A 27178-nucleotide genomic window follows, 5' to 3' on the forward strand; every position below is an offset into this window, starting at 1 on the left:
TTTATGGGGGAAGCTCTCAAAAATCATAGCAATCCTGAGATCCCATTTGAAATACATACAATTTAGAAGTAAAGCGGAGGATAGAAGACCTGTACTATTGCCTGAGACATTCTCATCTGCAGGACTCACCTTCCGAGTCCTGCAACAAAGCAACTTGTTCCAGGCAATGTCTGCCAGTAGTGTCAGTGGGCAGAGAGGGGACAGAGGTGTGACCATTTTCTGCACAGCTCGTGGCGCTGGGCTCAGATAAAGGGACAAACTGCTGGAAGCTGCAGTTTGCTGACTGAGCGGAGTGCAAGGCAGAAAGCTCTGTTTAGCTACATCATGATGTATTGTACTAATTCACCCAACCTCTGCACTCGTGACACGATCAGCAGGCAGCGATCAACAGTCGTAGAGAATTGGTTACGTCCAAGAGCCTTAAGCTGGTCTGCCCAGCAGTGCCGTGGAGGTAGAAAACATTGTTTTGCCAATGCCAGTTTCACAGGGTTCACCCTTTGCCTGTTACACAGAGTCCTGAGGTCCCAGGGGTTGCAGGAAGGGCCACCAAATAACATGGTTTCCTTACTTTGGATCAGATTCTCTTGGAGCTTGATCAAGATGGTATTATTGATTGGGGAGGGGAAAAAAAAAGTAGTGCAAACACTATATGAAAAAATAGTACATGTTTTTATTTGTATAGGAACCACAGAATGTATGTATTTGTGCTCCCTCTACTGGCTCTTCTGATTTTACTGAAGGAAGTCAGAGGAAATTTTGCCGTGAATTTCAGTGGGAGCAGAAAAGAGGTATGAGAGCTAGATTTCCCTTAGGAATAATGCTGACGGACAGTGAAAAGCAATTGAGCTAGTACTATACAAGCTGTCGTAGTATTTGAAAAGTGAATAGATTTACATGAAGTTTAAGGAGACCCTGAATTTATTTTATTGCCTGGGTAAAGATTTAGCCTAACTGCAGTGTTTGGGTAATGATAGCGTATTTAGACATACAGTTTAAAATCTCATTTTCAGAAGAATTGAGTGAGTGCTTAAACCCAGAGGCCTCAGCAGGAATTCAAAATATTTTTGAAAATGGTGTCACATGGCATTTGGTATCTTGTAACTTGATGAAACTTCAGAATGGGGAAAGATTACAACACAAGTTTGAGAAAAGTTTTTAGAATGTCATGGAGAAATGAATGCAGGAAATAAATAATGTAGTAAAAATGTTTCAGTTACAGATGATCCTAGTTTAACTTTCAACTTGTCACTTCCTTGGAAACTGAGTACTTCAGGAGAAAAAGAGGTGATTGCAAGCAATGATAGTAAGCTGCTGCTTGTTAGCTGAGTCACAGTAATGGAACCTTTGTAAACTGCTCCAGTTGCTAAGTAATGTGTGCTAGTGCTTACTTTTGCCTGATGACTGAAGACTTAAATGTCTCAGATATTGGTTTTAGTCAGCTTTACTTAGGTAGACTACATGTGTTATTTATTCATACAACTTTTTCAAACTTGACAGACTAAAACCTCAATGTCTCCTCATGGAAATGAGTTCATAGATTACTTACATGTAGCGTAAAGTGGTGTTTCTTTTTTTGTGCTATAAATAGGTTGCTTTTTAATGTACACGAGCAAGTCTGTTGTAGCCCTATTCCTCTGGTCTTTAAGTATAAATAGAAGTTTTTGATTTATGTTCTTTAAACTACCTACAGTAGGGATTGTTCCTCTTCAAATTACACCGAGTAGGTAAATCTTCAGGTTTTTTGCTATTTTCCAAGAGTTTGCTAATCTAAGAAGCGCTGTCTGTGCACACATCAAGAATTCTCCAGAAATTGCAGCGGCTTTCTAAAGCAGGCAGCTGTTTGCACTCCTGTTTTAGTCTGTATCCTTTTTATCTCTGTTCATAAACAAGTTTTTCTTTGCCTTTAAAACTTTTTACTGCCCATCTCCCAAACGTTTCAATTTCCACATTAATCTCTTCAAGATTTTTTGATCAGAACTGGATGCCATGGTCACAGCGAGGATTCATCACTGTTCTACATAATAACATTATAATATTTTCAGCATTATTTTCTTTCTTTATCTCAATACAGTCTAACATCCTGCTTTTTTTTCTCTCTCTGTTCACTGAGCATTTTTTCAATAAGCAGATGTATCCACCATAATACATCTTTTCTTCCCCAATTGTTAACATGTGTATCTCTAAAATGGTTCCTTTTGATGTGAATCACTTTGCACTGATCTACTCTGTATTTCATCTGTTGTAATGCTCCCCTGGCATGTTGTAAACAGGATCTGTAAGTTATTCATGGTATTCTGTACTAACTGAAGAAATTCATGTATTCTTCCTGATGATTCAACTTCACCACTGTTCACCATATTTTGTTGCTTGTTGCTGAAACCATTTAAAAATTAGGTATAAATCCTTTGTTCTTTACTTGTAGTCTCCTTTCTTGAAAAAGGATGATTTATTCCCTAATTTTATGTTTTTTGCTTTATAAGCTCTTTGTGTACCATAATAGAAGAGTACCTTGTTACCTTAACTTCTGCACTTCCTCCATGCCTCTGGAGAGGGATTTTGTCAAAATGGAGGTTGTATGGCCAAATGCACATTGTTTTCAAGAACAGATGAGCTCGTTGTAACAACTTGTTAGCATTGCCATTGACTATCAGATTTGAAAACTTTGTTTCAAAGTATTCTTTCATATCTTTAAGAACACAATGTTAATACAGCAGAGCTGACAGAAGAACTTGAAATTGCAGTCCTACAGAATTTAGGAAAGGATGCACTTTGCTTGACTTAAAGCAATTATGTGTCTGGTGTAAGATAGTTAACTGGATTTCCGGTGTAGACATAGACAAGGAGACATACGCATGTCCAGTGGGCAACTCAAGCTGTCAAAATAAAATAATTTTAGATATGTTAAATCTCTTGTAGGTATCTTAAGGCATCTATTGTCTTCATTGACATGAGAGGGGGCTAGAGTAGCTATTTTAGGATCATCAGTTAACTCTTCAATGAATGAAATTAGGTAAGAAGAATCCAGCTGCCAGTGATTACTGGGGCTCAAAACACATCCTTGTCTATGAATTCCCTAAATAGCTTTCCTACTAATTTGTGTTTTCATAACTATTTGCTTGCCCATACAGAAGCACCTTCTATACATTCTATTGTTCTGCAGCGTACCTCATAAAGCAGGTTCCCTTCTCACTGTTGCCTGGCTCTTTCCTTCTACATATTAGCTTCATTAAATCAGGTCTGTAGTCCCAGTTGTCCTCAGTCTTGTTTTATCTACACTGCCTGCCAGAACTTTTCATATTTCATTGTGTCTTATAGCACAACCAGCTTTGGGCTTCTGCCAGCTCTAACACAGTGAAACAAGCTCCTAGGCAGCATTTTCTTACGTAGTCAGTTCCCCATCCTTGCTGTCGTTGGCTATCATGCTCCAGATCAACTGTTGAAAGGACACAGCTACCTCTTAGATGGGCCTGTGGTGATTCTTGCGCATCTGCTTTCCAAATGCTAGTTTCGAAATGTACCTATTCTGTTTGTCTAAGCAGTGTGAAGAGATACCTTTTATACTATATGTACTATAATATACTATAGTGAGAGAGAAGATGCTTATTAAGTATCAAATAGCATTTGTATTCAGATTACTATATTCACTTACTTGAATTTATTTGAGTAAGCAAAATTAGGGTGATGGGATACAGTATTTGTGAAATATTCTGGCAGAGTTGACTGTGAAAGTGATTTGGCATGAAGGGTGTGGATATGTGTATTAACTTGTCCTCTCCATTTGCTGGAAGCTTAAGGAAATGTCTTTGAAGCCCATGTCTGATCATGCAATATGAGTAGGTTTGAAGACAGACTTCATCTGCCATGGTGCTGCTCTCAAATCAGCACACCAGTGCAGTGGCCTCAGCACACCACCATTCTTTCTCATCCTAAAATGTATGACATTTTAGGAAATGTTTTAGTAAGTGTAAACAGGACTCCATTTATAGGAAAAATAAAAGCATAAAAACACTTAAACTACTACTTCTGAAAGGCATTATCATGGAATTTCCAATGTTTGGGAATCTCTTTTTATATAAAGATATTTATTTTTCAGCACCTTCTATGGACTTCAATCTTTACAAGAGTTGATGTCTGTATTTCCCAGAAAGAACCAGCTGACATCAGAAAAAATTGAAAATAGTTATTTATATCATAAAGAGGATTGTTTAAAATGTATTTCTTGCTTTTTGTGTTACTCCTCTTAGTTTAATCTCTTGTGCCCTTTTTGTTATATTGTCTTTTTCACCTTTGTCTTCCCTAATCTGTTGTGTTCCCTCATCTCTCAGATTTCCTTTTCACTGAATCATAGAAAAATAGAACTGGAAAGGGTCTGAAGAGGTCATCTAGTCCATCTCCTCCCCCTGGGCAGGATCAACTATCCCTATATCATTCTTGACAGATGTTTATCTAACCTGTTCTTAAAAATCTTCGGTCAGGAGGTTCTCTGACATTCCTAGGCAACCTAGGCCACTCTCCTTAGCGTTCAAAAGGTCTTCCTGATGCCTGGCCCTAGACTCCCTTACTGCAATTTAAACTCATTACTTTCTTCTCCTTTCCGTTAAGTCCTTATTTTTCCCTTGCTGTTTGTCCAGATTCTCTGTAAAACCAAGTAGCAGTTCTGTTATGATACAGGGCAATATTCTGTCAAAAGTTTTCTTTAGTTCCCCTTAGTTTCTTTCTTTTTCCTTATCTTATGTAAAATATGGTGTTACTGTATCACTAATATGCAGTTTTCTGGATGCAGAGAACAACATCCCTGATCTTACAAGACCTTTAATACAGAACTCCTGTCAACCATCCCAGGGATGGGAATATTCTACATATATGATTTTAAAACAAAATTCAGTTTACAGACCTAATTCATTCTTTGTCTCTACACTGTCAGTCAATACTACCTTCACTGTTAACAGCGGCATGTAAAGCTGATGTAAAAGAAATAAGAATCAGGCCCTTTGCAGTTTTCAGTTTATTCTTATAAAGTATTACGATGGACTTTACTCTTCTCATATTCACCTCATTCCTCAAGCTGTAGTGTGCATACATATATTCCTGCCAGATACTGATCAGTGTTGCATAAAGTCATCATTCTGGCATGTCTACTATATGCACCTACACTGAATGGCACTTACAGCAACTGCTTCTGTAATTTCTGTGCCTCCTTCTGTCTTTAAATGGAAAATGCACAACAGTCATAAATATAATTCATATCATATGTATGTGTCTAAAATTGGGAAAAGTCAGCTATTGCAAGTTCAAATTGATTCTGTCATCTAGAATCTAATTCATAATCTAATCGTTGTCTCTCCTTAAGGCTATTTCTGGAGTGGAAATTATAGTGGATGAAAAGAGAGAGAGTATTTTAATGCAATTTCATGACATAGATAACTATCATTGTTCTTTAAGCGGGACATTTACAGCTTAACCATCATGTCTGTAAATCAGAGGGGGTGCTGGAAATTACGTAGGGAGTTAAAAATGGAATCCTCCCTCAGTCTCTGGTCAAGTCTTAAGGTGACTCTTTAGCCTCTTCAACCCAGTTGCTTGCTTCTCCCTCACAAGCAGTGAGTCATAAACCAACAATCTGTAAATATCCCTTATATATTGCTTTTGCACCTGTTCCTGTGTAGGAATACTAGCCATATTCCTTTTTGCCCAGCTATATTTTGGGAATTTCTGTATTTGTTTAAAGATTTCTGGACTTTCAACAAGAAAACTGTCAAGCTTCTGGGTATCCCAGTTATTTCAAAAATATATTTGCAAATGCATTGTACAATACATGTACCAAACCAAACATTTCCTAGCCTCAACCATCACACTGTGCATGTGCTCTGACTGTGTGCATTCCTTGCATGCACAACTGGAGAATGCAGAATGCCCTCTCATTCTTGGAGCTTCCTGGAAGCTTCAAATTTATTGTGCACATGCTCAGCAGTTCAATTGTTCAGGGACTTTATGTGTAGCATGGCTGGAAAATGCTGGATTTGCCATCTGCCTGAGTAATACTGAAGGGAAATTGTTTAGAATAATAAAAAAATTATGGGATGAAGGTTCAGGAGATTATCCAGACCACTCTGTTGTTCTCAGGTGGAGTAACTATTTTTAGCTAACTTGCTCTTAAGCATTCTCATAGAAATCCACAGATTCCACCAGCAATCTATGCCAGTGCTTCACTGCCACGTTAGACAGCTTTTCCCAGAAACTAAGTTGAACTTTCCAGGTTATGTCTCATTCTCTCCAGTATAAAATGTAAGACAGAATAATTATCTCCTCATTAGCTCTGCCTGTGTTCAAAGCAGGCATCATATTCCACTTGGTCTTCCCTTCTTTAGATTTAACATGGCCAGTTCATGCCAGGTGTCTTCATAAGCCTCTGGAAACTCCCAAGCATTCAGCCACTCTAATTATTCTCCTCCAACTGGCCCAGGTTCTTCTGAAGTCTGGCATCTAGCTGTGTACATGGCATTCCTCTCTGCAGAGGTCTCTCCCGTGCTTAGTAGAAAAGGTGCACTTCACATGCACTGCAAACACCACTCCCACTCACACAGCTTGGTATGGGAAGTGCCTTTATGTCACTTTTGTAAGACCCCAGGATTGCAGCTGGCATGTTCAAACTGATAGGAACATTTTGATTCCTAATCCTTGCATCCAGCCTGTCAAAATTCCCTCCCAGCATGTTATCAACATGTAAATTTACTAATGATATTCTCTGCTTCATCAAGAAAATATTAAATAGTGCAAAATGAGGACAGAAGCACCATGCATGCACACTTCTGTTTCCACAGATATCCATCCTCTCAGTTTTGTTTTCCAGCTACTTCTGCATTCATTCTGCAGCAATTTCGCCTAAACTATGTTTTCTTAGGTTTTAAAGAATGTCACACGAGGGAGTGTCGAGACACTCGTAAAGTCAAACCACCTACTGCTTTTTCCCTGTCTGCAAGGCCAATTACCCTGTCTTAGAGGGAGATCAGATTGGTTTGACACAGTTTGTTCCTAACAATCCATGTTGTCCATTGCTACCTTGTTTTCTTGTGGGTGCTTACAAATTGTTTGATTATTTTTTCAGTACTTTGCCACGGTTAAAGTTTAGTTGACTGGACTATAATTTTGCAGATCTTTCTCTTTAAAGATAGCTGCTGCATTTGCTCCTCCATCCTCATAGATAAGTACTAACATCTTTAAGACTGTTCCACATGGTGTGAAAGCATCCAGCTCATCTAAATACAGTACTTATCTTCCCTTGCCTAGACAGAAATCTTTAGTTTTGCCAGAGATTCCCTCCGACAACAGACCCAGACCCCAAATGCCTACTTGTTTCTGAAAGCTGCAGTCTGGATGTGATGTGGGTATAATGGATGGGCAGAGAGTCCATTTCTGCAGTGTTCAGAGGAGGCCAGCCCTCCTAGTGGGATGTTTCCCTAGGAGAAGATATTATAAAAGTAGATATTCTGGGTTGAGAATTGTCTCAAGATAAAATCCAGTCCTTAGAGAAATTTTTTTAAGATACCCAGTGCTTGCATGAGTCTGAAGTCTGAAAGCCTTTCAATCAGCTTCTCAACTATTATCCCCTTGATAAAGTGTCAGTTATATTTTTTAAATTGTGCTTGATCCAAACTCCAAAATCCTTGAGGTAATAAAATGCTTTTGTTTATTGGTCCCTAAAGAAGTCAGAATAGGCTAAAACTGGCCAGATAAATAATTGTCATTATTGTTAAAGAGTAAATCAAAGTTTTTTGCTTCATTTTCTGTTTCATCATTCCATGTGGAAGGTAGAAAAAGAAGTTGTAATTTTTTCCATTCTTAAACAGACTGTAAGAGAAACACTGTCATTAAAATAGTTCATACATATTCCACAGAAACGTGTCATCTTGAATGTGAACAGATACGTTGATCTACAGTGCTATACAATTTGTTTTCTACTTAGCATCAGTCATTTCTGTGTCCTGGGAGCATAATACATATAATTTGACTGTTACTAATGAATGTAGCTCCTTTCCTAAAGTCATTTGTTCAGTTAGATATCAAAAGAGAAAAACTCATACTCCTTAGCATTTAAGAAATAGATTTGAATTGCTGACTTCAAGCAAGACCAAATAGGCCATTATCTTTTCCTCTTTTAGAAAATGCAGGTAACAGCTCCTGCTGAAAAGTGAAGCCTTTTAGGATATTTTTATGACCTTTTTTGATCACTACCAAGAATCAACAAAAAATAAAGGTATAATAAGTAGCAGTCACCAGAGTACATCAGAACTGTATTACTGTATTCTTATGCTCTGAAAGGGCTTTACTGGACTACTAGAATCCAATTCAGAACTGTAAGGTCCATTGTGTACCTTCATTCTGTAGAGAGACAGCCCTTGGATTTTCTGGGAGTTTTATGTGAAAATCAGTACCAGAGAATGTTCCTAGTCTTCAGTCCCACATGAAAGCATATTATAGGTGTGGTGGTTTGAACCACCACAAAAATCTAAAAATCCAATTTCCAGGTTTCCCCCACCCCTTCCCACAATTTTACCTTAACACCGAAGAGAAACTTTCAGGCGAGACATCTCTGTAGGGGGAAAAGGGAAGGGAAGATATATGCATTTATTCTATACAAATTAAATACTGTACAAGCTAAAAGCAACTATATATATACAATATTACACACTTCTATCAGTCCCTCTAAGCCTCTCCCTTAATTCAGTCCAGGAAAAGCCTTTGGGCTGATAGCTAAGCAGTCTTTCTCTCATGGGAGTGTTCAGGGAAAAAAGGTTTTCTCTGATCCACTTCCCCCACCAACCTCCAGCTGTTTACTGAAGTCTTTTCTTCCTTACAAAGTCTGAGAAAATAGTTTGAGTCTGTGCCCTCTTGGTTCCGTGCCAATCTCTGCTGTGTGATTCTCTCTCTCTCTCCCTCGCTTCCGTAGCTGCTGTAGTTCAGTTCAGCTTATCACGTGCACGCGTCCTGGAATTTTCATTCCTTCTCCAAGTCAGTTTTCGGCTGCCCCTGGTCAAACCTCTGCAGGGGCAACTCCCGAGCCCTTTGGCCCGTTTCCAATTTCACTTGGAATTCTTCTAGCTCTGCAAACGAGTCGCAGCCGCTTCTCCAAGCTCCGAGCATGTTTGCCCATCTCTTGGCTCGGCTCCAGTACCAAGCATGCCTGCTAGGGGAGTAAATATTTGCAACTCCCCTAGCTGGCCTCCAAGTCCGCTCCAACTGCCTTTACAGTGGAGGGGAAGAACAGGCAAGGAAACTGCCTCAGCCCTAGTTGAACCAAGGCAGAGGAGGCCCAGGGGCCCCCTTGATTCGGGGGCCCCCCAGCCACCCCTCATGTCTCTAATCCTCTCTTACACACACAGCTGCCAACTCACACTTCTGGTGGTTATGTATATCTGATTTTTCACAGGGGCAAACAAAACGAGCGGTGATTGATCCTTCAGGGGAGACTGCCCTGGGACCCAATCACCTCACCTCTAGGCCCCCCGGCTCCTGGGGGGGCAATTTCAAACCAAGACATTTGGCAGAATGGATTAACGGTTCTTTCCTTTCCCCTAGTGAACAACCAAAGACTATAATCTTGTAAATTTGTAAAAAAAAATTTTAGAAAATCAGATTCATGTATCACAGTGTATCATTTGCATTTACCATACTCACTAGACTTTTTATGTGTGTCTTACTGCTTACAGTCCTGATGTGAGTGGGGATCAGGAGTTTCCCTGTGAGTTTTAGTCAAGGATAATTCATCCATTGCGAAATAAGTTTTCATCACTTTTATTTGTTTGATAGATCTGATGTCATAAACCAAATTATTACTTCCCGTAGAAAAGAGATTTTGCCCCAATTTATGTCCTTCTTCCCCATTCCCACTCTTCTTGGCCCTGGTCCTACAGTATGAAAGGACGTCTCTGAAACAATGCTGATTTATATGAGAACCTATGTAGGGAATAAAAGTCTAACTTAATGAGTCAGAAAAAAGGTAAGCTCATATATTTAATAAGTCAGAATGCTGCTGTGGATGTCATGTCTCATCACCAATTTCAAAAACAGTATTTAGCTTCTAGTTAGATTAAGTATCCAGTTAAACTGAGTAAAAATTGAAAGACAACATTCAAAACAGCTCAGATTGCTCTGTAACAGTCACCCAAACAAAGCCCATGGTGTTCAGTGCTCCAATATGATTTGTTCCCCAGAAGTAGATGGGTGAGATGGTGCATTGAAGGTTTTCTATTACTGGTTCACTTTCTAAATACCTGTTTTTACATTTTAACATATAGCTCCATCAGCCCTCCCAGACGCAAGTGGGACAAGCAGCCTCACAATCCAATCTCCTGCATTTGGCTCACAGTCAAGCATCTATGTCTCAAAGCCCAGTGCGTCAGGCTTCCTCTTCTTCCTCCTCATCCTCCTCCTCTTCAGCTTTGAGCGTTGGCCAGTTAGTCAGCAGTAAGTATTGCTCCTTGGCTCTCCTTAATTCTCCCTTCTGTTTGTCCTCCTTGATGCTGAGTTTCCTGATCTGCTTTCCCTCCTTTTGTTTTTTTAAATATAGTAGATTGTATATTGCTAAGTAGAGTGACTCTCGCCAGTAAGAACTACTAAGTGCTGTTGTGGATGTGGCTGAAGGTAAACATGCCTTGAGAAATTGTAATCAATGCTGTAAATGGTCGTAAAAATGGTAGCGGCCATTAATTGACTCATGAGGGCAATTCTTATAACTGAAATGTAGTTTATGTTTTTTTTAAATTAGAAGTTTTTGAATTAGTCAATATAATGAATTACATTTCTCAGAATTTGGTGGGCAAACAGATTCTCCTACTTTTGGTTAAGCTGCTTGGTTTTTTGTTTACTTGATATAGTGAACCATTTTACAAAAACTCATATGACACAAATCTAGAGTAAGAGACTTTTCTGGCCAGGAAAAGCTTGCACAATTTAAACAAGAATGAACTGGAACATGTGGGGGAGAAGAAAGAAGCATGCTGCAGTAAAACTGAGTTTTAGTGTTAGCTGACCTGAACAGCCCTTTCTTGCAGATCACACAGATCAGGGTCTTTGCTATTAGCTTATCAGCCCTAACTTTGGTCTTTACATAGCAATAACAATGGGCTGAGAGTATACATATTAACAGTTTTTGCACATCTGCAAAAATCAAGTGATTTGGATGACCTTGTTCAGTGATGCTTCATGTACATATTTCACGTAAACAAACACTATAGCTCATGCCATATTGTTAATGTAAAATATATGATTGATACAAGCTTATGAAGGGCTTGGAGAAACTGTCATGCAAGAAAATACGTGAAAAAATGTTGGTTAGTTTATTTCGGAGATTGTTTATATGGGGAAGTATCTAGTAGAGCTAGAGTGGTAAACTTATGCTGATATGACTCCCAGTGTGAATTCTTTTATTCTGTAATAAAAATATCTGCATATAGCTATGGTTATAATTATAGTGATATAAATATACTGCTATTGATCTGTCAGTAAATTTTCTCATGTAGACATGCTTGTAGGATAAGAGGCTTCATGTTAAAAATACATAAAGTTTACCCCTTGTCTATGTGGGAAAATTGAGTAAAATAGCTGGTGTGGAATAAGTTATATTTCAATGGCTAGTCCAGAATAGCTCCTCTTGTGGACATTCTTATTTACAATAAAAGCAACATGGAAGAAACTCTTCTAAATTTGCAGAATAAGCCCGTCAAAATTTAGGAGATGCTAGAAAAAGAATTATTTGTTCAATTTTATGCAATTCCTCTTAGAACATGTATTTTATTATAACAAGATTTTATTGTGATTAAAATCATGCAATCATGATTTTTTTCCTCATCCTTCTTTCAGTGCATTCCCAATGGAATGCAGAATTACTAATGCAACAGGGGGGCTGTTGTCCCGAGGTTTGTTCCTTACCTGATTCACTGAGCTGTTCCCCAGTTTGCATAACATTTGAGGTAGGGAGCTGTAGAAGGGTGAAGGATGGTCTTGTCTCAGGCAATAGCAGCCTAAAGACCTGAAGCTTTCTGTCTGCTATGTAATTCTAGTGCAACAGCAGGCAAATCACTTAAAAGAGATTTTTCGCAAGTGCTCCCTCAATATCCAGCTTGAGATTCTGGACTTTAATTTACAGAAGAACCTGGTACTCACAGTTACAATTTTAAGTGCCCTTTCACTGTAGAACTGTATCAAGAACCATTTAAAGACAATCTAAAACACCATTTCCTGCTTGACCTAGACTGGGTACCCAAAAATGCTTTTTCCCTTAATATCTGTCCACTTCTTTGTGAATGAGAAGGGGAAGACTCTCATCTTGTAGAAACACAATAAAATAAATTAAGATTTAAAAAAAACCAGAAGGGCTCAAGTGGAGATGTCTTGAGTGAAGGACTTTAATAGGGGTCTGGGGCCACACACTGAACAAGTAAAAAGGCAATACATCAATCATTTCAACTGTAATGAAGGACAATTCATCCTGTGCACTGGACAGGGCACATGAAAATTAACTGGTAGTCCAGGGCTCAAAATCTATGCTACACTGTGTTGTGGGCTGTTGTAACTCCAGAATTTTGTAGCTTCTGAGTGTTTATTTCTGCAGCTCTAAGGATGTTCTTTTACTTTTATTTTTTCCTTGGATACATTTCAAGGTTGTTACAAAAGGAAAATAGTAACATAAATCAATCATATAGTGAGATAATGCTTATGTTTGTAGTTGGAAATAGGAGATCTTCTGCTGGATGGATGGAAAAGCTGATAATTCTGTTATCACCTTGTTTGTCCTGCTCTAAAAGGAATAAGATACATGCTGTGCTTATGCTTTTGGCTGAGAGCAGAGGAGTATGAGGCACAGGAATATCTATATATCAGGGGTTGGACTTGATGCTCTTGGATTTCTTTTCCAACCTGGTGGATTCTGTGATTCTGTGATTCTATTTGGGCATGAGTGGGAGATACACAAATTTTTATTTGATCCTCTCAGGCTTGACTCCATTCACTGCTTGTCCTTTTCCAGTCCCATTACTTCCTCACACTGTTCTCCACACAGTCTATGCTCCCTTTGCCTCCATTTTCCTCTAGCCTTTTCCCTGCAGTTCTTTCACTATAGTCCACCATTGCCCAGCTCCTCTTCCCTTTTCACTTCCTCCCCTCCAGCTCTCATTCAGTCACTGCCCCCAGACCATACCTGTGCCCTGTTACCAATCTTTTTATTAGGTAGTTTCTGTCCTCCTCTATCTTATTTTATCACTAGTGCTACTTCTTTTTACCTATTTTCTTTCCTCTACCACAGTGATTACTACTCTCTGCACAGTCAGGCCCTCTCTCCCTCCAGTTCAGACTCAAATCCATGTTCCTTAGTAGTCTTCAAGTCTGGCTTTTTCCTTCCATCATTTTTTTTCTTTTCTAGACTAAAGGTTAATTTTTGCCCCCTCTGCATCCAAATCATGCTGATGCCACTCCCACACTCCCTAGAAGCCATCAGAGGAGTATGGGAAATGATCACCAAGAAGAGCAACGAGTCAGTCTCTCTGTCTTTACTGTTGTCCTGTCACAAAGCAGGCTAGAGCCACAACCATAAGAGACTTTTCATCCTATCAGATTGAGGAAGGTGTTGCATTTGGACATTAACTCACTAGAATTCAGAGTCTTAAGAGCATTCCAAAGGAAGATGTTATTGATTGGGATCTCCTGAAAAAAAAACCCATAATAGATAATTATACATAAATAAAAACTTCTAGAGTTGTTTTGAATTTATGCTTCCAGCTTCATCCAGTCTCTAGCCACTCAAGACCAACAGAAGGAGTAGCATGAGAGGCAGATCAACTCACTTCTGCCATTTACATAGCATTCTCACACAGACAGAAGTAAACCAGCCATCTCAAGGATCCATAATGTCTGTCCAGCATACCCTTGAAAGCATGTAGCCAAGCACAAACTGGAGCTAACACTGCCTACCTAAACTGCTTGAGCTGCCACAGTGATGGTGATGGTGTTCCAGGGCACAGTAGAGCTACCTACTGCTTTTTAGTAATGTGGAAAGAGCCTACAAGAAAGAGGAAAATACGATCAGTGCAGTAAGAGAAGATGTGTAATGGATTGTAACATTACAACCTGTGTAATGGAACATGAAAAGTCAGACAGGATCCTTCATAGCTTTTTATTGTAGATAATAAACCAGTGATACTTTTTGGACGAATAGTATTAAACGATCTTCATGAATTTGAAAATTGTTTCATATGACTGAAAATCCATTTGCATACAAATGTGACTGCACATGGGGAAACAAATAGACAGAAAGTCATCCCTGTTTTGCTTCTTTGTAGAATCTGCTCAGCTTCTAGACACAGATCCCTAAAGGGCAGGAGCACCTCTTTGTCAAGGCTGTGGCCCATAATTAAACAAAGCCTTCTTAGCTTCATAGCTTCCACACCAGCTGCAGACCTTTGTATACCAGGCCTGCGATTTAAAAGCAGTATCTAAAAGTCCATTTAAAGTCTTTTAGTGTGATGAGGTGGGCAATGGGTCAGTGGTTCTGAAAGAAGTTCATAGGCATGAGGGCAGCAAGAAACAACTTGCGGCCTCCTTTGATTTCTTCATCCCTCCTGAGGTAGGAATATTGTTACTTCCTTTTCCTCATCCCTTCCAAAACTGCAGTCCAGACCTCCAGCAGCAGTCCTAGAGTTGAGTACATTGGCAGAGATTTTCCATATTCCAGAAATTGTTCCTAAATATAGCAAAGTTCATGTAAAACCAGGCACATTCAGCCAGCTTGTTTGGTTAATCAAAGTGCATAGAGCAACATAACTTCAGTAAATAAATATTTGGGGCAAGCTTTTGCACAGTGACTGTAAAGAAAGTAACTCTTTTACAAGAGGTTGCCTCATATCAGAGACATTACTAAAGTACAATGAGAAAGTATTAAGAACTGGTCTTTAATAACTTTATTTTCTCTATGATTTTTCTTTAACATGTGTCTGAATTTTAAAAAGATGCATCTCCTTACTTTTGTTTTTAATATTTTCCTTTCTTTTTTTTAATTCCTGTCCTGTTTTTTCCCCTGGATTGTGGTCTTCTTTATAGCTTTTCACTTTTATCTCATCATCACCCCTTCATCCCTAACCAGTAAAAAGTGCTAGTTATTCTAAAGGCAAAAAAAATGGTTATTTCCAAATAAAGGATGTTTAAAAAGAAGTTCTGCCTAAGCAAGATGAACTTATTCAAGATTCATCTATACTCTTCCTGTTCCTTCTGTATGATTTCTTCGTATTGTCTCATCCTGTCTCTATTATCTTTTGTCTTTTTTGTTGTCTCTTCTTTCAATTCTACATCATTATTCCTACCTTTTTTAATTTCATTTTCCTATGCATCCCTCTGCTCATTTCTTTAACTTTTCCACCATATGTTCTCTTTGTGGAAATCACTAGTTTCCCCTCGTTCTGAGGCTTGTGTTTCCATGAAGTTCCTTTCTTCCTTCCAAATTCATTTTGCTGTCATCTGTTACTATAAAATTAAAATGCTTCCCATAAACAAATTATTATTCTTTTTTTCCCCTGAGCTCCAGTCCATTTTCCATTATCAATGTTTTGTCCTGCCTTTCTTATCCAATTTACTTTTCATTGGACCTTCCCTGCCAGCTATTTCTCCTCCTGTCTGACTGGGGAAATCATCCCCCTGTAATCCCTCCTGTGGCAGAACCCTGTACAACAGAAATTTGCTTTCTCCTTCAGGGTGCACTGATTTCTCTGAAGCAGTTCTTTCCCCTAACTATTATAATCACAGCATATTTTCACTTGCCAACAAACTCATGTGGGATTTTCAGAAGAATTCAAAATTGGGAGAAGTATTCCCTTCAGTAGAAAAAAAGGGATTTCAATGCAGGAGAGCCTGTGGATTTTATTTCTTCAACTCTCCTCACCTACCTTCACCATCCACCAGGACAACTGGTGAAATTTTGTCTATCTTTCTTTTTTTTTATGAGATATGTACACATACCTCCTGAAATGGTCCCAGACAACTCTCTTACCTTTCTCCAGCACCCAATAGTTTCATGGACACAACAGCCATTGTTTCCTCATGCAATAATATAAACTTGGAGTCTTGAAATGCTGTTACTGTAGGTTCCAGCCACTCAATAGAACTGGTATTCTCTATTTTCCTGGTGGTACTGGGCTGCCTTCCCTGGAATATTCAATTAATTTAAGAAACAACTGTTTATTTACTTTCTTCAATAAGCCACTCTTCCTAAAATATGAAGTGCACTATATGCACAACTATTCTGAGAGCTCAGAATGTGCTTAAACAAAGCCCGTTATTTATTTGAATGTATTTATGTACATGCATATATTAGTTCACAGAGTCCAAGACTACGTATTGATGGTATTTTAATAGCAATAGAGTAAAACAGACCTATGCTGTTATATGATAATGTCAATAGAATGGTCTTCATAGCACTATTTGTGTTTTATGGAAGTGATTACTTTATAAACCAGAGTGGCCACTGTCATAGCACTGACTACTTAAAAGCAAATGATATGCACCCACCCTAGCTTTATACTGAAGGAGTAAATGGGTGTACAGGTGAGCTCAAGCACAGCAGTGAGAACAGGAGAGATGATTCTGAGTGTGAAGCATAGTCAAAACTAGGTTCAGCCTATGTGAATGTTTACCTGTGGTCCCTGGTTGCATACACAAGAATTTTAAAAATACTGTTGCTGTGTCTGCTTCTTACACTCCAGAAACGAATAGATACAGGCTGAATTTATATATCAGAAAACCCTTTACCCTCTGTCTATTATTGGACAAAAAGATTTTTTTGTAGGATGTTTTTCCATCAGAAGGAAATTTTACACCAGGCTTATAAACCCCTGAAAATAAAAGCTTTGTTACTGTAATGCTGATGAGCCCTCAGCTATGTCATACTAGCAGGAGCCACTCTTATATAGGGTTTAGTAATGTAGTCTAGCTCTGTCCTTGCACAACTGCTTGCATTTACAGAAATTGAGGGGTTATTGTGCTGCAAACTTTTCACCTCCAAATCTGAGGAATGAGGTGAAGAACAATAGAGATGTCTCACCGGGAGAATGGCTTCACTACGTGCAGGATTGCACAACACTTTGAAATCTTCCGCTGTCCCAGTCCCATGCTGTCTCTGACTTGGTGAACACTTTCATTTAGTCAGGGATCAGTAGCTTGGGAGGGGGGAGAAAGTTCCATTCTCCAGCTGTTGTGTCATTTCCCTTGATAAGTCCTAAATTGACTGAGTTATCCATCTCCAAAGGAGCTTTCCTGTGGTAGACATGCTTTATTATGTGCCCTTTCAGGGACAAAGGCTTCTGTGTCAGTAAACGGCTATAGAGAGGAAGGACAGATTTATTCTCACAGCATCATAAGTATTATCTTCTGAGGGGCTAATGTAAAAGTAAAAAACTGTGCAGCATTACCATCCAAATCCAATGTTGCTGCTCCTTGATTATCAACCTGATGGGAGGCAGAATGAAAAGCTTGAAAGGCTGCTTCTCAGAAAAGCATATTTTAAAGAGGATTTTTAAATCAAATGTGTTTTAAAGGCAGCATTTTGATTGGATTTGTTCATTTGCTGTGTTATTTTGGATGTTCAGCTGGCAGTTTGTGTTGTGTATTGTGGAAAAGGGAAGAAATGGTTGTGAATCTCTTTATTTGGCATTAATTTTAGATAAGTCAGAAAGTCTTGATTTTAAGTTAAAAATCCAAGCAGTTCATACATACATTTAAGCCCTCCCCACAAACTGGAAATAAATATATTAACATCAGCCTTCTTTTTCTATCTGATAAGAAAGGAAAACAGGGAACATGACTCCTCAACCCAGGGAAGATTTTGCAAGGCTTAACTGGCAGTGAAGAGCCCAGGTACCTGGGCTCACTCTGAGGTGAGCTGGCCATTTTCAGAAGTTCAGTTCTTGAAAAACTTCCACCAGCACCTGCAAACAATGCAGCCTAGTTAGCATTTTAGCAATAAGAACATACTTCATAACACACCTGACAAGGCAAGTCTGTTTCTGTTTGGGGAAGAAGAGAAAGGGATAAGTATTAAAAAAATTGAACTTGAACATCTTGACAATGAAAGCTGGTGTAAGCTTATCCCACTGATATGTGATGCAAAGAACTGACATGATTAAAAAAAATATCTCAACAGATCCTCAAACAGCCACTGGAGAGGTGGATGGGGTTAACCTGGAAGAAATCCGAGAATTTGCCAAAGCCTTTAAAATCCGGCGCCTGTCCCTTGGCCTGACACAGACTCAAGTTGGCCAAGCCCTAAGCGCCACCGAAGGCCCAGCTTATAGCCAGTCTGCCATCTGCAGGTAACAAGTTACATCATAAACTCTCCTCTCCTCCCTTTATTCTTAATAATTATTCAGCTTATTGTGAGGAGCATGCTTGTGTTTGAGTCTCCTGTCTTTACAGTTTATTATTTAATCTGAGATTTAAATTGGCCAATAATGTTAACTGACAGATAAAATGTTCTTGTTGTGTAAGCCTAGAGTAACTTTGGTCTTTTATTTTTATCTCCTTCTTTTTTAAACAAGTGAGAACAATGTTCCTGGCACTGAGACTTAATTCCGTAGATGAGCTGGAGACCCTGCTGATGCTGGATAAGCACCAGCTGACCCTCTTCATACTGTGCCATTTTCTACAGATAGGGTTACTGAACAAATATTTCATGGCTGCATCCCTGCTAAGTTAAAACCTATATTACTGTGGTTAGCACTTCACATAGAGGATGTTAATGATGATTTACCTAGGCAACATAGAAGGGAAAAAAATAGCCTTCCTGCTATCTTGCAAACCAGCAGCTATTCATCTTTTATCACCCAAATGTTTACTAAAAAAACCAGACAAACCCATGCATGCAAAACAGAAGCAGAAATCTGTTCTAATCATAAGAAATCATAATACAGTCTTGACAGAGTTAAAGTAGAAGCAAACGCCTTATATACATGTATGTGTGTTAAAGTAATCCCATGTTTATGCATGAGGTAACAAACACACTTAGGTAACAGCTTTTTCCTCTTGGGCAATGCCTTATAGTCCTTCCCCATCAGTGAAAGCCAAGAAACCAACTCTAAGCTCATTTAAGTGGATTTCGTTCTTGGTGATCCATGAAATGCTCTGTCTTTTTATCTGCTCTTTATACTTTTAATGTATTCCCCATAGAACGGAAGTGTACTTTTCCTGCAGTTAAAGACTAAGGTTATAAATAACATCAGTATGGGGTAGTGAGCTTGCAGCTCACATTTTGCTCAATGATTTTCCATAAAACCCATTGATTGTTGTTAAATACAAAAAGCTCCATAGGATCCTCTCACTTCTATGGTCTCCCCTACTGTTTTTTCTTATAAGATACCTCCCTGTAGAAAATAACCTTTATTCAGTCTATACAAGGATACTACTGCTGGGAAATTTGTTTCAAGACTTGTATATCGTTACGCCAAACATGTACTACAGTATCAACAGTAACAAGCAGTGCCAACGATATGAATGCTATTGTTCCCTAATACTAAGGTTTAATTCTTATTTTTTTTTTCTTCCTTGTGGTCAGTAGATAAAGAATGCCTAAAACAGGTGGAGTTTTAGCAACTGACAATTTTTTGTAGCCTTAAGTTGCTCTTTAATATACTATACTTTAAAGAGACACGTTGCAGTTTCCTTTGCTTTTGTTTAGTTTTCTGCCTTCTCATTTCATTCATTCTTTCTCACACCTTGAGAAAACACTGGGGATGGTGAGACATTTTACAGAGGGATCTTTAGAGGGACAAATTTCTCAGAACATGAGGAATGGGTGCACAAGCTGGTCCCAAATACTTGCAAGGTTACAGGGTTTTTTAATTTCCTTTGCATGCTCCAGATGGATACCACTTCAGAGTGTAATAACAAGCTATGACTGTGCATTTTTTGTTAAGCACCAAGACAAGCTGTGTTGAAGAACAAGTATGTGTTCCTCAGAAATAGTAGATTTAACTTTTCTTTTAAGGGTACCAAAGGAGATTCAGTATGAACTCCAGGTTAATGGAAGAGACAGTAAGGCAAACAAGTTAAACAACCAACTCAAAGACAAAAGTAGAGTCTCCTGCTGGCCTGTGCAGGTCATATTAGCAATATATCACTTTGATATGTTATGCATGCAAATAACAGTGTTTTCTTTAGCTTGAGACAATACATTTGAAAACACACTCTTCAGCCTGAAATATCACTGGACATGTTGTAGTCAATAACACATTAGGATGTCAGGCACCAGTTACAAATTCTTTGGAGTGTTATTATCTGAAATTATTCCTTGTCTTATTCTTTGTTTGTGAGAAATGCTTTGTTTCTTGCTGGAATATTTTCTGCTGCCTCCACATGCTGAATAGTGACACTAAAAATTACCAACTCCAGTCACTGAGTTTCTTTGCACAAAGGCACTGACTCGGTTGTCTCATCTCCAGAGCGTGCTGTGATTAGTAGTGATGGTGGTGTTTCAGCACTGGCTGGGCTGGAGAGCAGAGCAGCATCATGCAATAATTGTTGCCTTTCTGCAACATTAAATACTGCAACATGCGAAGTGGGGAAATACAAATGGGTGGCACCAGAAGACTTGGGTTAAGATTTTTTAATGTGTAGCAAAAGAGGATGAACTCAGTAAAGGAAAGAAACAATTACCTGTAAGACTTGAAGTGTGAACTCAGCTCTTCTGCTTGTTTTTGAAAGGATTAAAGCTTTGTGTGGCTGCTTTTCCAGATGTTTTATAATACTTGTAAAATCTGGTTTGGCAAAAGACTTTTGATGGCAAAATGATATATAGAAGACCTTATTTACAGGAAATGATATCATTCTGGTACAGTTTGCAGAAATCCCACAATAAACTCAGCTCGGTGCCACAGCATATTAGTAGACTATTATGCTGGGTTTCATCTGGAAAACATGAGTTCTTCTTTGCACATTGTGGGGGCAGTCAAGATAATTGCGAAGTGTCCAGCTGTTTCAGCTGAACACCACCGTGGCTATGGGAATCTTTTTCCAACCTAGAAAAGGGATATAGCATTAACTTACAAACAGTGAAAATTGCTGAAAAAACAGAAAGGAAACCTGATATTCAGAGGCTAGTGACTGCCATTGGCTTGTATTATTAAGGCTGTGGTGCTTGGACAACACAGGATGGGAAGGAAAACAAAAGGATTAATCACAAAGATAAGATTATAAAATGCAATTGCCTTTGATATCATTTCCTGTAGTTAGACTTAGTCTTAAGGGTTGTGAAGATCATCAGAAATATGAAAATGTGACTCTTAACCTACATTATTTAGCGTACTTAGAATTTTGTTGTAGTGCTCATTATGTGTTAGCTTAAATATCTAGTTTTATATATATACTTATAGATATACCTATCTGACAGTTTTCATAATCCATTGTAAATTACCTCTGCCAGTCAATTAGTTAGGCAGGCAGGAAGTCCCACCCTGGCAGAGCATCAGTGTAAGACTCTTCTTTCTCAATTTTCCCTCAGACACACCATCCTGAGAAGCCACTTTTTCCTACCACAGGAAGCCCAAGAGAACACTATAGCTAGCAGTCTGACAGCCAAACTGAACCCTGGCCTTTTGTATCCTGCCAGGTTTGAAAAGCTGGACATCACCCCTAAAAGTGCCCAGAAGATAAAGCCGGTGCTTGAGCGGTGGATGGCTGAGGCTGAGGCCCGCCATCGAGCAGGTATGCAGAACCTTACCGAGTTTATTGGAAGTGAACCATCCAAAAAGCGCAAGAGGCGTACCTCATTCACGCCACAAGCCCTTGAAATCTTGAATGCCCACTTTGAGAAGAACACACATCCCTCTGGGCAAGAAATGACAGAGATTGCAGAGAAACTGAACTATGACCGAGAAGTAGTTAGAGTTTGGTTCTGCAATAAGAGGCAAGCACTGAAGAACACAATTAAACGTTTGAAACAACATGAGCCTGCGACAGCAGTTCCTATGGAGCCTTTAACAGACTCTCTGGAAGAAAATTCCTAAAAACAAAACAAAGCAAAACAAAACAAAACCACACAGAAAACAAAATTGCACCAACAGAAACGCAACCATTTGAACTCTGAGAAAATACCTATTCATCACCCTTGTAAGTAAAAGACTGAGAAAACTACAAGAAGGACAGAACAGTTTGTAAATGTCCATGGGTTTTCCTATTTAAAAAAAAAATACACGACACTTTGTGTGTATGTGTGTCGTAGAATTAGTTCCCAAAAAAAAGAAAAAGCCAGTTTTTTTTAAATGGACTTAAAGTAAACCAAATAACTGCTTACTTTTTTCTGTATATTATGAAAATATGAACACATTTTAAGGAAAAACAAAACAAACAAAAAAAAAAAAAAAAGAAAAAACTTTTATCTGTTTAAAAGAGAATACAAGCCTGCCACCTGGAGGAGTGATTGTAGCCTTTCAGGTATCAAGTGCTGATTCACTATGAAAACTATTAACCAAAGTCAGAAACATGGCATTGCAAACTAGATTGTTAGTCTACTCTTTTATGAGTGTAAAATTGTGTTATGAATTTTTACATTTGTATTTTGCAAAGAGAAAAACAACAGGATTAGTTTCTCTCATTCTTGTTTGCACCCCTGCAGGTGTGTACAAACAGGTGTTAAAGCCATTCCATAGTGGTCACCTCCTTTTCTTTTAGTCCAGAGTTTTGCAATCTCCTAGTGTTTGGGTGCCAAAAATAACTTCTTTTTATTGTGATTTGTGGGGTTTGGTGTTTCTCTTCTAAGGGTGTGTGTTTTGGTTTGCATTTTTCTTTTTTTACTTTTTGGTTCTGATTCTATTTACTGCCTCCTCCCTTCTAGCTCATTCTCCACCCCTTCCCCAAACCCACATAACTCAGTACTGTTTGAAGACTTTTATATTGATACACTGAAATGCAACAGAGGACCAAGAAGGATTAGGATTATGTCTGGTGGACTGTCAGCCCACACTGAACATTGTGCTTTTTGTCAAATGTGTGGCTTGGGATTTCTTTGTCCTTTGGCTGTGAACCTGCAGAGGTTACCAAAACTCATTTTGTAGTATAAATATAAACTGCACACTTGGTTTGATACTGCATCTATATTGTAGTTCCATTTGAAGCAATTTCTCTCCAAAGTCTGCTAGCCAAAGAAATTTTTTGAGATTCTGATGAAAACAAATTGACAGGCCAAGAAGCGATGAGGAGGTTTTGATCGTTAGATCACTATGGACTGTTTCAATGGTAGTGTTTTGTTTCTTTTGCCTTTTTTTGTGTTATCCTGATACTGATGTTTGCCCTGTTAACTTCTTCAGTAGGATGATGTGTTTCTGCTGGTGTTTGCTGTGGCCACTGGCTAGCATAAGCAACTGGGATGTAGAGAAACCCAGTGAATATCCCTTGGTAATGTAAGGTGGGTCACCTGCAATATGTAGGTGAACTGATTTTCCTTTAAAGACAGTTTACCTCTGTGGCTTCCTTTTTGATTGGACAAACCACTAAAATACTGTGGTCATTGGACCTACAAGTATACCAATGCTTAGGGCAAAAGAAAAGTGTTTCAGGTTCTTGTTGGGGTATGAGCTGACCTGTGAGGGTTGTCTGCAATTTTCATCTTTGGCTGAGTTCTGCTCCAGCCTTTGGGGTTCAGCCCTGTTAGGGTGAAAGCTGTGTCTTGATCAGGTCTTCCCAAAAAAAAAACATCAGTGATTTGGTTCAACTCACTGTAGAAATGGTAAAATTCTGCTGGTATAACTCCTGATTGCAGTCCTTGACCTTAGGATGGTTGTACTGGATTCCGATCTACCCAGGATGTTGAAGGAAGTTCCTGAAGTGCTGGAGTCTTCAAATAACACCTCTTTTATTAACAGAGTTTTCCAGAACTCAAGAACTCCAAAACTTAGTGAAAGAAACAGACTTTCATTGATTTCAATAGGCTTTGAATCTGGCCCTCACTATTTTATTAATGGGATTTGCCTTGTAGAGTGTGGTATTTGCTGCATGGCTGGGGGAGTTTTAAGGTTTCAGAGAACCATTATCAGGGCCAGAAACTGCTTCTAAATGTGAGCACTCTCAAAGGTCAGGGTTGGAGAGCACTGACAATCCAGTACTCCAGGATGGGCTCACGTCCAGCAAATGCATTTTAGGCTTTAAGCTTCAGCAGGGTATGTTTAAGGATATTTTCAGTATTGCTTTTATGAGGAGGAGAGTGAAGATTGTTATTGACTCTTTTTCAACTGTTGATATATAAATAACTGCTGGGGGAAAATCACCTCAGTAACCACAGGCAAATTGTGAGGGACAAAGAAGATGCTTTACCCAAGCTGAGCATGTAAAGTAAAGAGAGTCTCATAGCTACATCTGCCCCTCTGAGTTTTTGGGTTTTTTTGCCCTCTGTCTCCAAAGATACCTATATCCACAGAAATATCTCTGTTATCTATATCAAACAGCCCCAAATTTGTGGCCACAGTTCAATTTACATAACGATCAGACCACCAACCAGAAGCCAACAGGGAAGCAGGGAAGAACAGATCGTATTTGAAGCAGACACTCCTGAAATCCTACCCGTGTCTCCAGTACAGTCCTAATTGCCCAGTCATTAATCCCACATACACAATTACCCATTCAGTCATCCTTAAGACCATAGTCTCCCCCGTTCCATCCCCATCAACCATTCTTTGCCTAAAAATGAAATTTCCAATTCTCCCAGGGACTGCTCTAAATTCCATGAAGAAAAATCCCTCAAGAAGAAAAGTTAACTAAACAGTGTATGAAAGATACTAAATGTTTAAAAATATGCTGGCAGCAGTTACATAAGCTCTTTTCTGTTCCAAAGTACATATCAGAAGGATAAAACTAGGACAGTGAAAATGTAAAATAAATATAAATTGCCAGCTTGGAAATAAAAATAATGTTCATCCCACAGTCTTAAAACCATTCATGTGCAGTGATTTTTTTTACAGTTTTCTAATTTTGTATTATGTTTTGTAAATTATTTATAAAGTGTTGTAATGCTTCTTATATTAATTTTTCTATAAACAAATATTTGCAATGAGGCATAAATGGTGCCTGAACAGATTCTTAGGAAGATAAATTATGTGTGAGTCACATATCTTTGGGAGGCCATAAATATTTTGTTTTATTTTGTTACTAGCAACATTTCTCATTTCCATTTGTAAACAATTTTCATGTACTCATAACATTTGAATACCTTTTAATTTTGCATGTGACTAAAGGATAGATTGCTACCAGCAAATGAAACAAAAGTCTCTTCAGTCATATGTGATTGTTTAATGGTTTTCCAATTGATTGATAATTGAATTTTTTAAAATATATGTATAAATATTATTTGAATAATGAACCAAGGGTTCACTTATTGTTCTGATTTTGTCTTTTTATGTTTTTCACTAAAAAGCTATTTTGGACAGTTGAAGAAATCAAATGCATTCAAATGGTTCAAATTTCTTTATGTTACTACTGAAAAAGAAAAAAAAGCCAAAAAAAGAAAAGAAAAGAAATGAAAAGAAAAAAAAATAAAAAGAGAGAACAAGAAAGCAAAAAGGAGCTAGGAAGGAACAAGTAGAGGCGTATCAAAGAACTCAAGCTATAACCAAAAAGAAATATGTAAAATGCCTTTGCTCGTCTTCTCAATGCTGGACCAAAGCTCAATGTATGTAGGTATATGCACATTGTATAGATATGGCTAAATGTTGCTGACAATCTCGCAATACTAAACTGTTACTATTTAAAAAAAATACAAAAATAAAACTGTTCATCAGTGTTTTACCTCAGCACTCTACTTGTACCCAGTTATTGACCAACATTCAAATAAGAAGATAAGAGAGTAAATTGATTTCCATGTCAATGTTTGACTGTAAAATCTGTTTGGAAAACATTTTGTAATGAGCTTTTCGTCACGTGGTTTGCTTGTTTCCAACTCAAGATTATGTGGGGCACATTTGTTTATTTATTGTTAAAAAGTGATATTATTTATTATTATTATTGTTATTATTATTATAATTATAATTATTATTATTATTTTTGTCCTATGTGCTATAAACTACAGAATGGTCACCAGGGTCACTTATGAAGCACTGCAAAGAGATCTGTTTTTCCATGCATGGAGCATGCAGCAGGAAAGATGGCAGTACAAAATGGACTGTATTGTGTTGTTAAAAAATATGAATAAATGCAAAAGGAGTCAATATGGTGGACTTGTGACCAAGAAAACAAACTGGATATTTAGAAGCTCCTTACTACTCTGACTTTGAAACCAAAGCTGATTTATCTGCACAGGTTGCTTAACATGAAAAAAAAAATAAAAAAAACTGACAAAAACTGTACTTAATCTAGAGCAATATCTGTATGGTCAGTAAAGCTGCACTTTGTGTATTTCTTAACAGCTTCAGATCTGTCACTTTTAATTTGTACCATAAAAAATAAAGAATTGTTTGACATGAAAAATAAGCTCCTTTCATGTGTCTGTCTTAAATCTCATGCATTATTTACATTATCCAAGCTCATGTAATTTCACATCAGTTCAATACAAAAATAGTTAAATGCTTGAAAGAAAGGAAGAAAGAAAATCCATTTGCACTGTGAGGCATAACTTTATCTACAAAACTAAACACTGTTTCTGTACCCAGAGTGGGTGCATGCATTGCCGATGTCTTATTTTCTCTACAGGGATGGAGAGTAGAGGATCTACCTCAGGAATATTCTGGAATCACCCAGGTGAGTGTGTGTTATCCCCCAGGCCAAACGGAGCAAAGCACAGATGGACATGAAGGCCAGAAACAGTGTATCTCCCCGTGCTTCCACAGTTCCATAACAAAGTCCTGGTAAGTGATAGAAGGGAAGTGTGGTAGCAAGAATGGGTCAGCCATTCAAATGATTTCTCTTGCATTTTTGCAGAGCTCATGAGGTTCATTGCTCATTTCTTTCTGTAATTAGATATTAGGTCACAGAAATGCCTCTTTTTTCAGGCTGCTTACTTTGAGTTATACTGAGTTCTATCTAAATACATGATTCTGAAAAATCAGCACAATTTGAGAAATGAATTAGTTGAATTATAAAGTTGTTTTTGAAAAAAACAGCCCATTAAATAAAAGCTCTGACAATCTTAGAATATTGTGTTTGAGATTTGGGAACAAAACGC

The 27178-nt window shown here is 38.3% G+C and overlaps 1 protein-coding gene across 5 annotated transcripts in view; it reads left to right on the forward strand.

Annotated features, from left to right (window-relative positions):
• Positions 1-26487, forward strand: part of POU6F2 (POU class 6 homeobox 2) — a 312905-nt gene extending 286418 nt beyond the window's left edge. For 4 of the 5 annotated variants that reach the window (XM_064668011.1, XM_064668000.1, XM_064668032.1 and 1 more), the window contains exons 8-10: positions 10296-10464; positions 18182-18350; positions 21533-26487. In XM_064668011.1, the coding sequence (XP_064524081.1) occupies positions 10296-10464; positions 18182-18350; positions 21533-22037 (843 nt within the window). In that variant the 3' untranslated portion in view covers positions 22038-26487. The remainder of the gene's footprint in view (positions 1-10295; positions 10465-18181; positions 18351-21532) is intronic. The other variant, XM_064668022.1, reaches the window with a different exon arrangement.
• The last annotated feature ends 691 nt before the right edge of the window (positions 26488-27178 follow it).

Source organism: Pseudopipra pipra, chromosome 1 (genome assembly GCF_036250125.1).
Source record: "Pseudopipra pipra isolate bDixPip1 chromosome 1, bDixPip1.hap1, whole genome shotgun sequence".
Taxonomy (NCBI): Eukaryota; Metazoa; Chordata; class Aves; order Passeriformes; family Pipridae; genus Pseudopipra; species Pseudopipra pipra.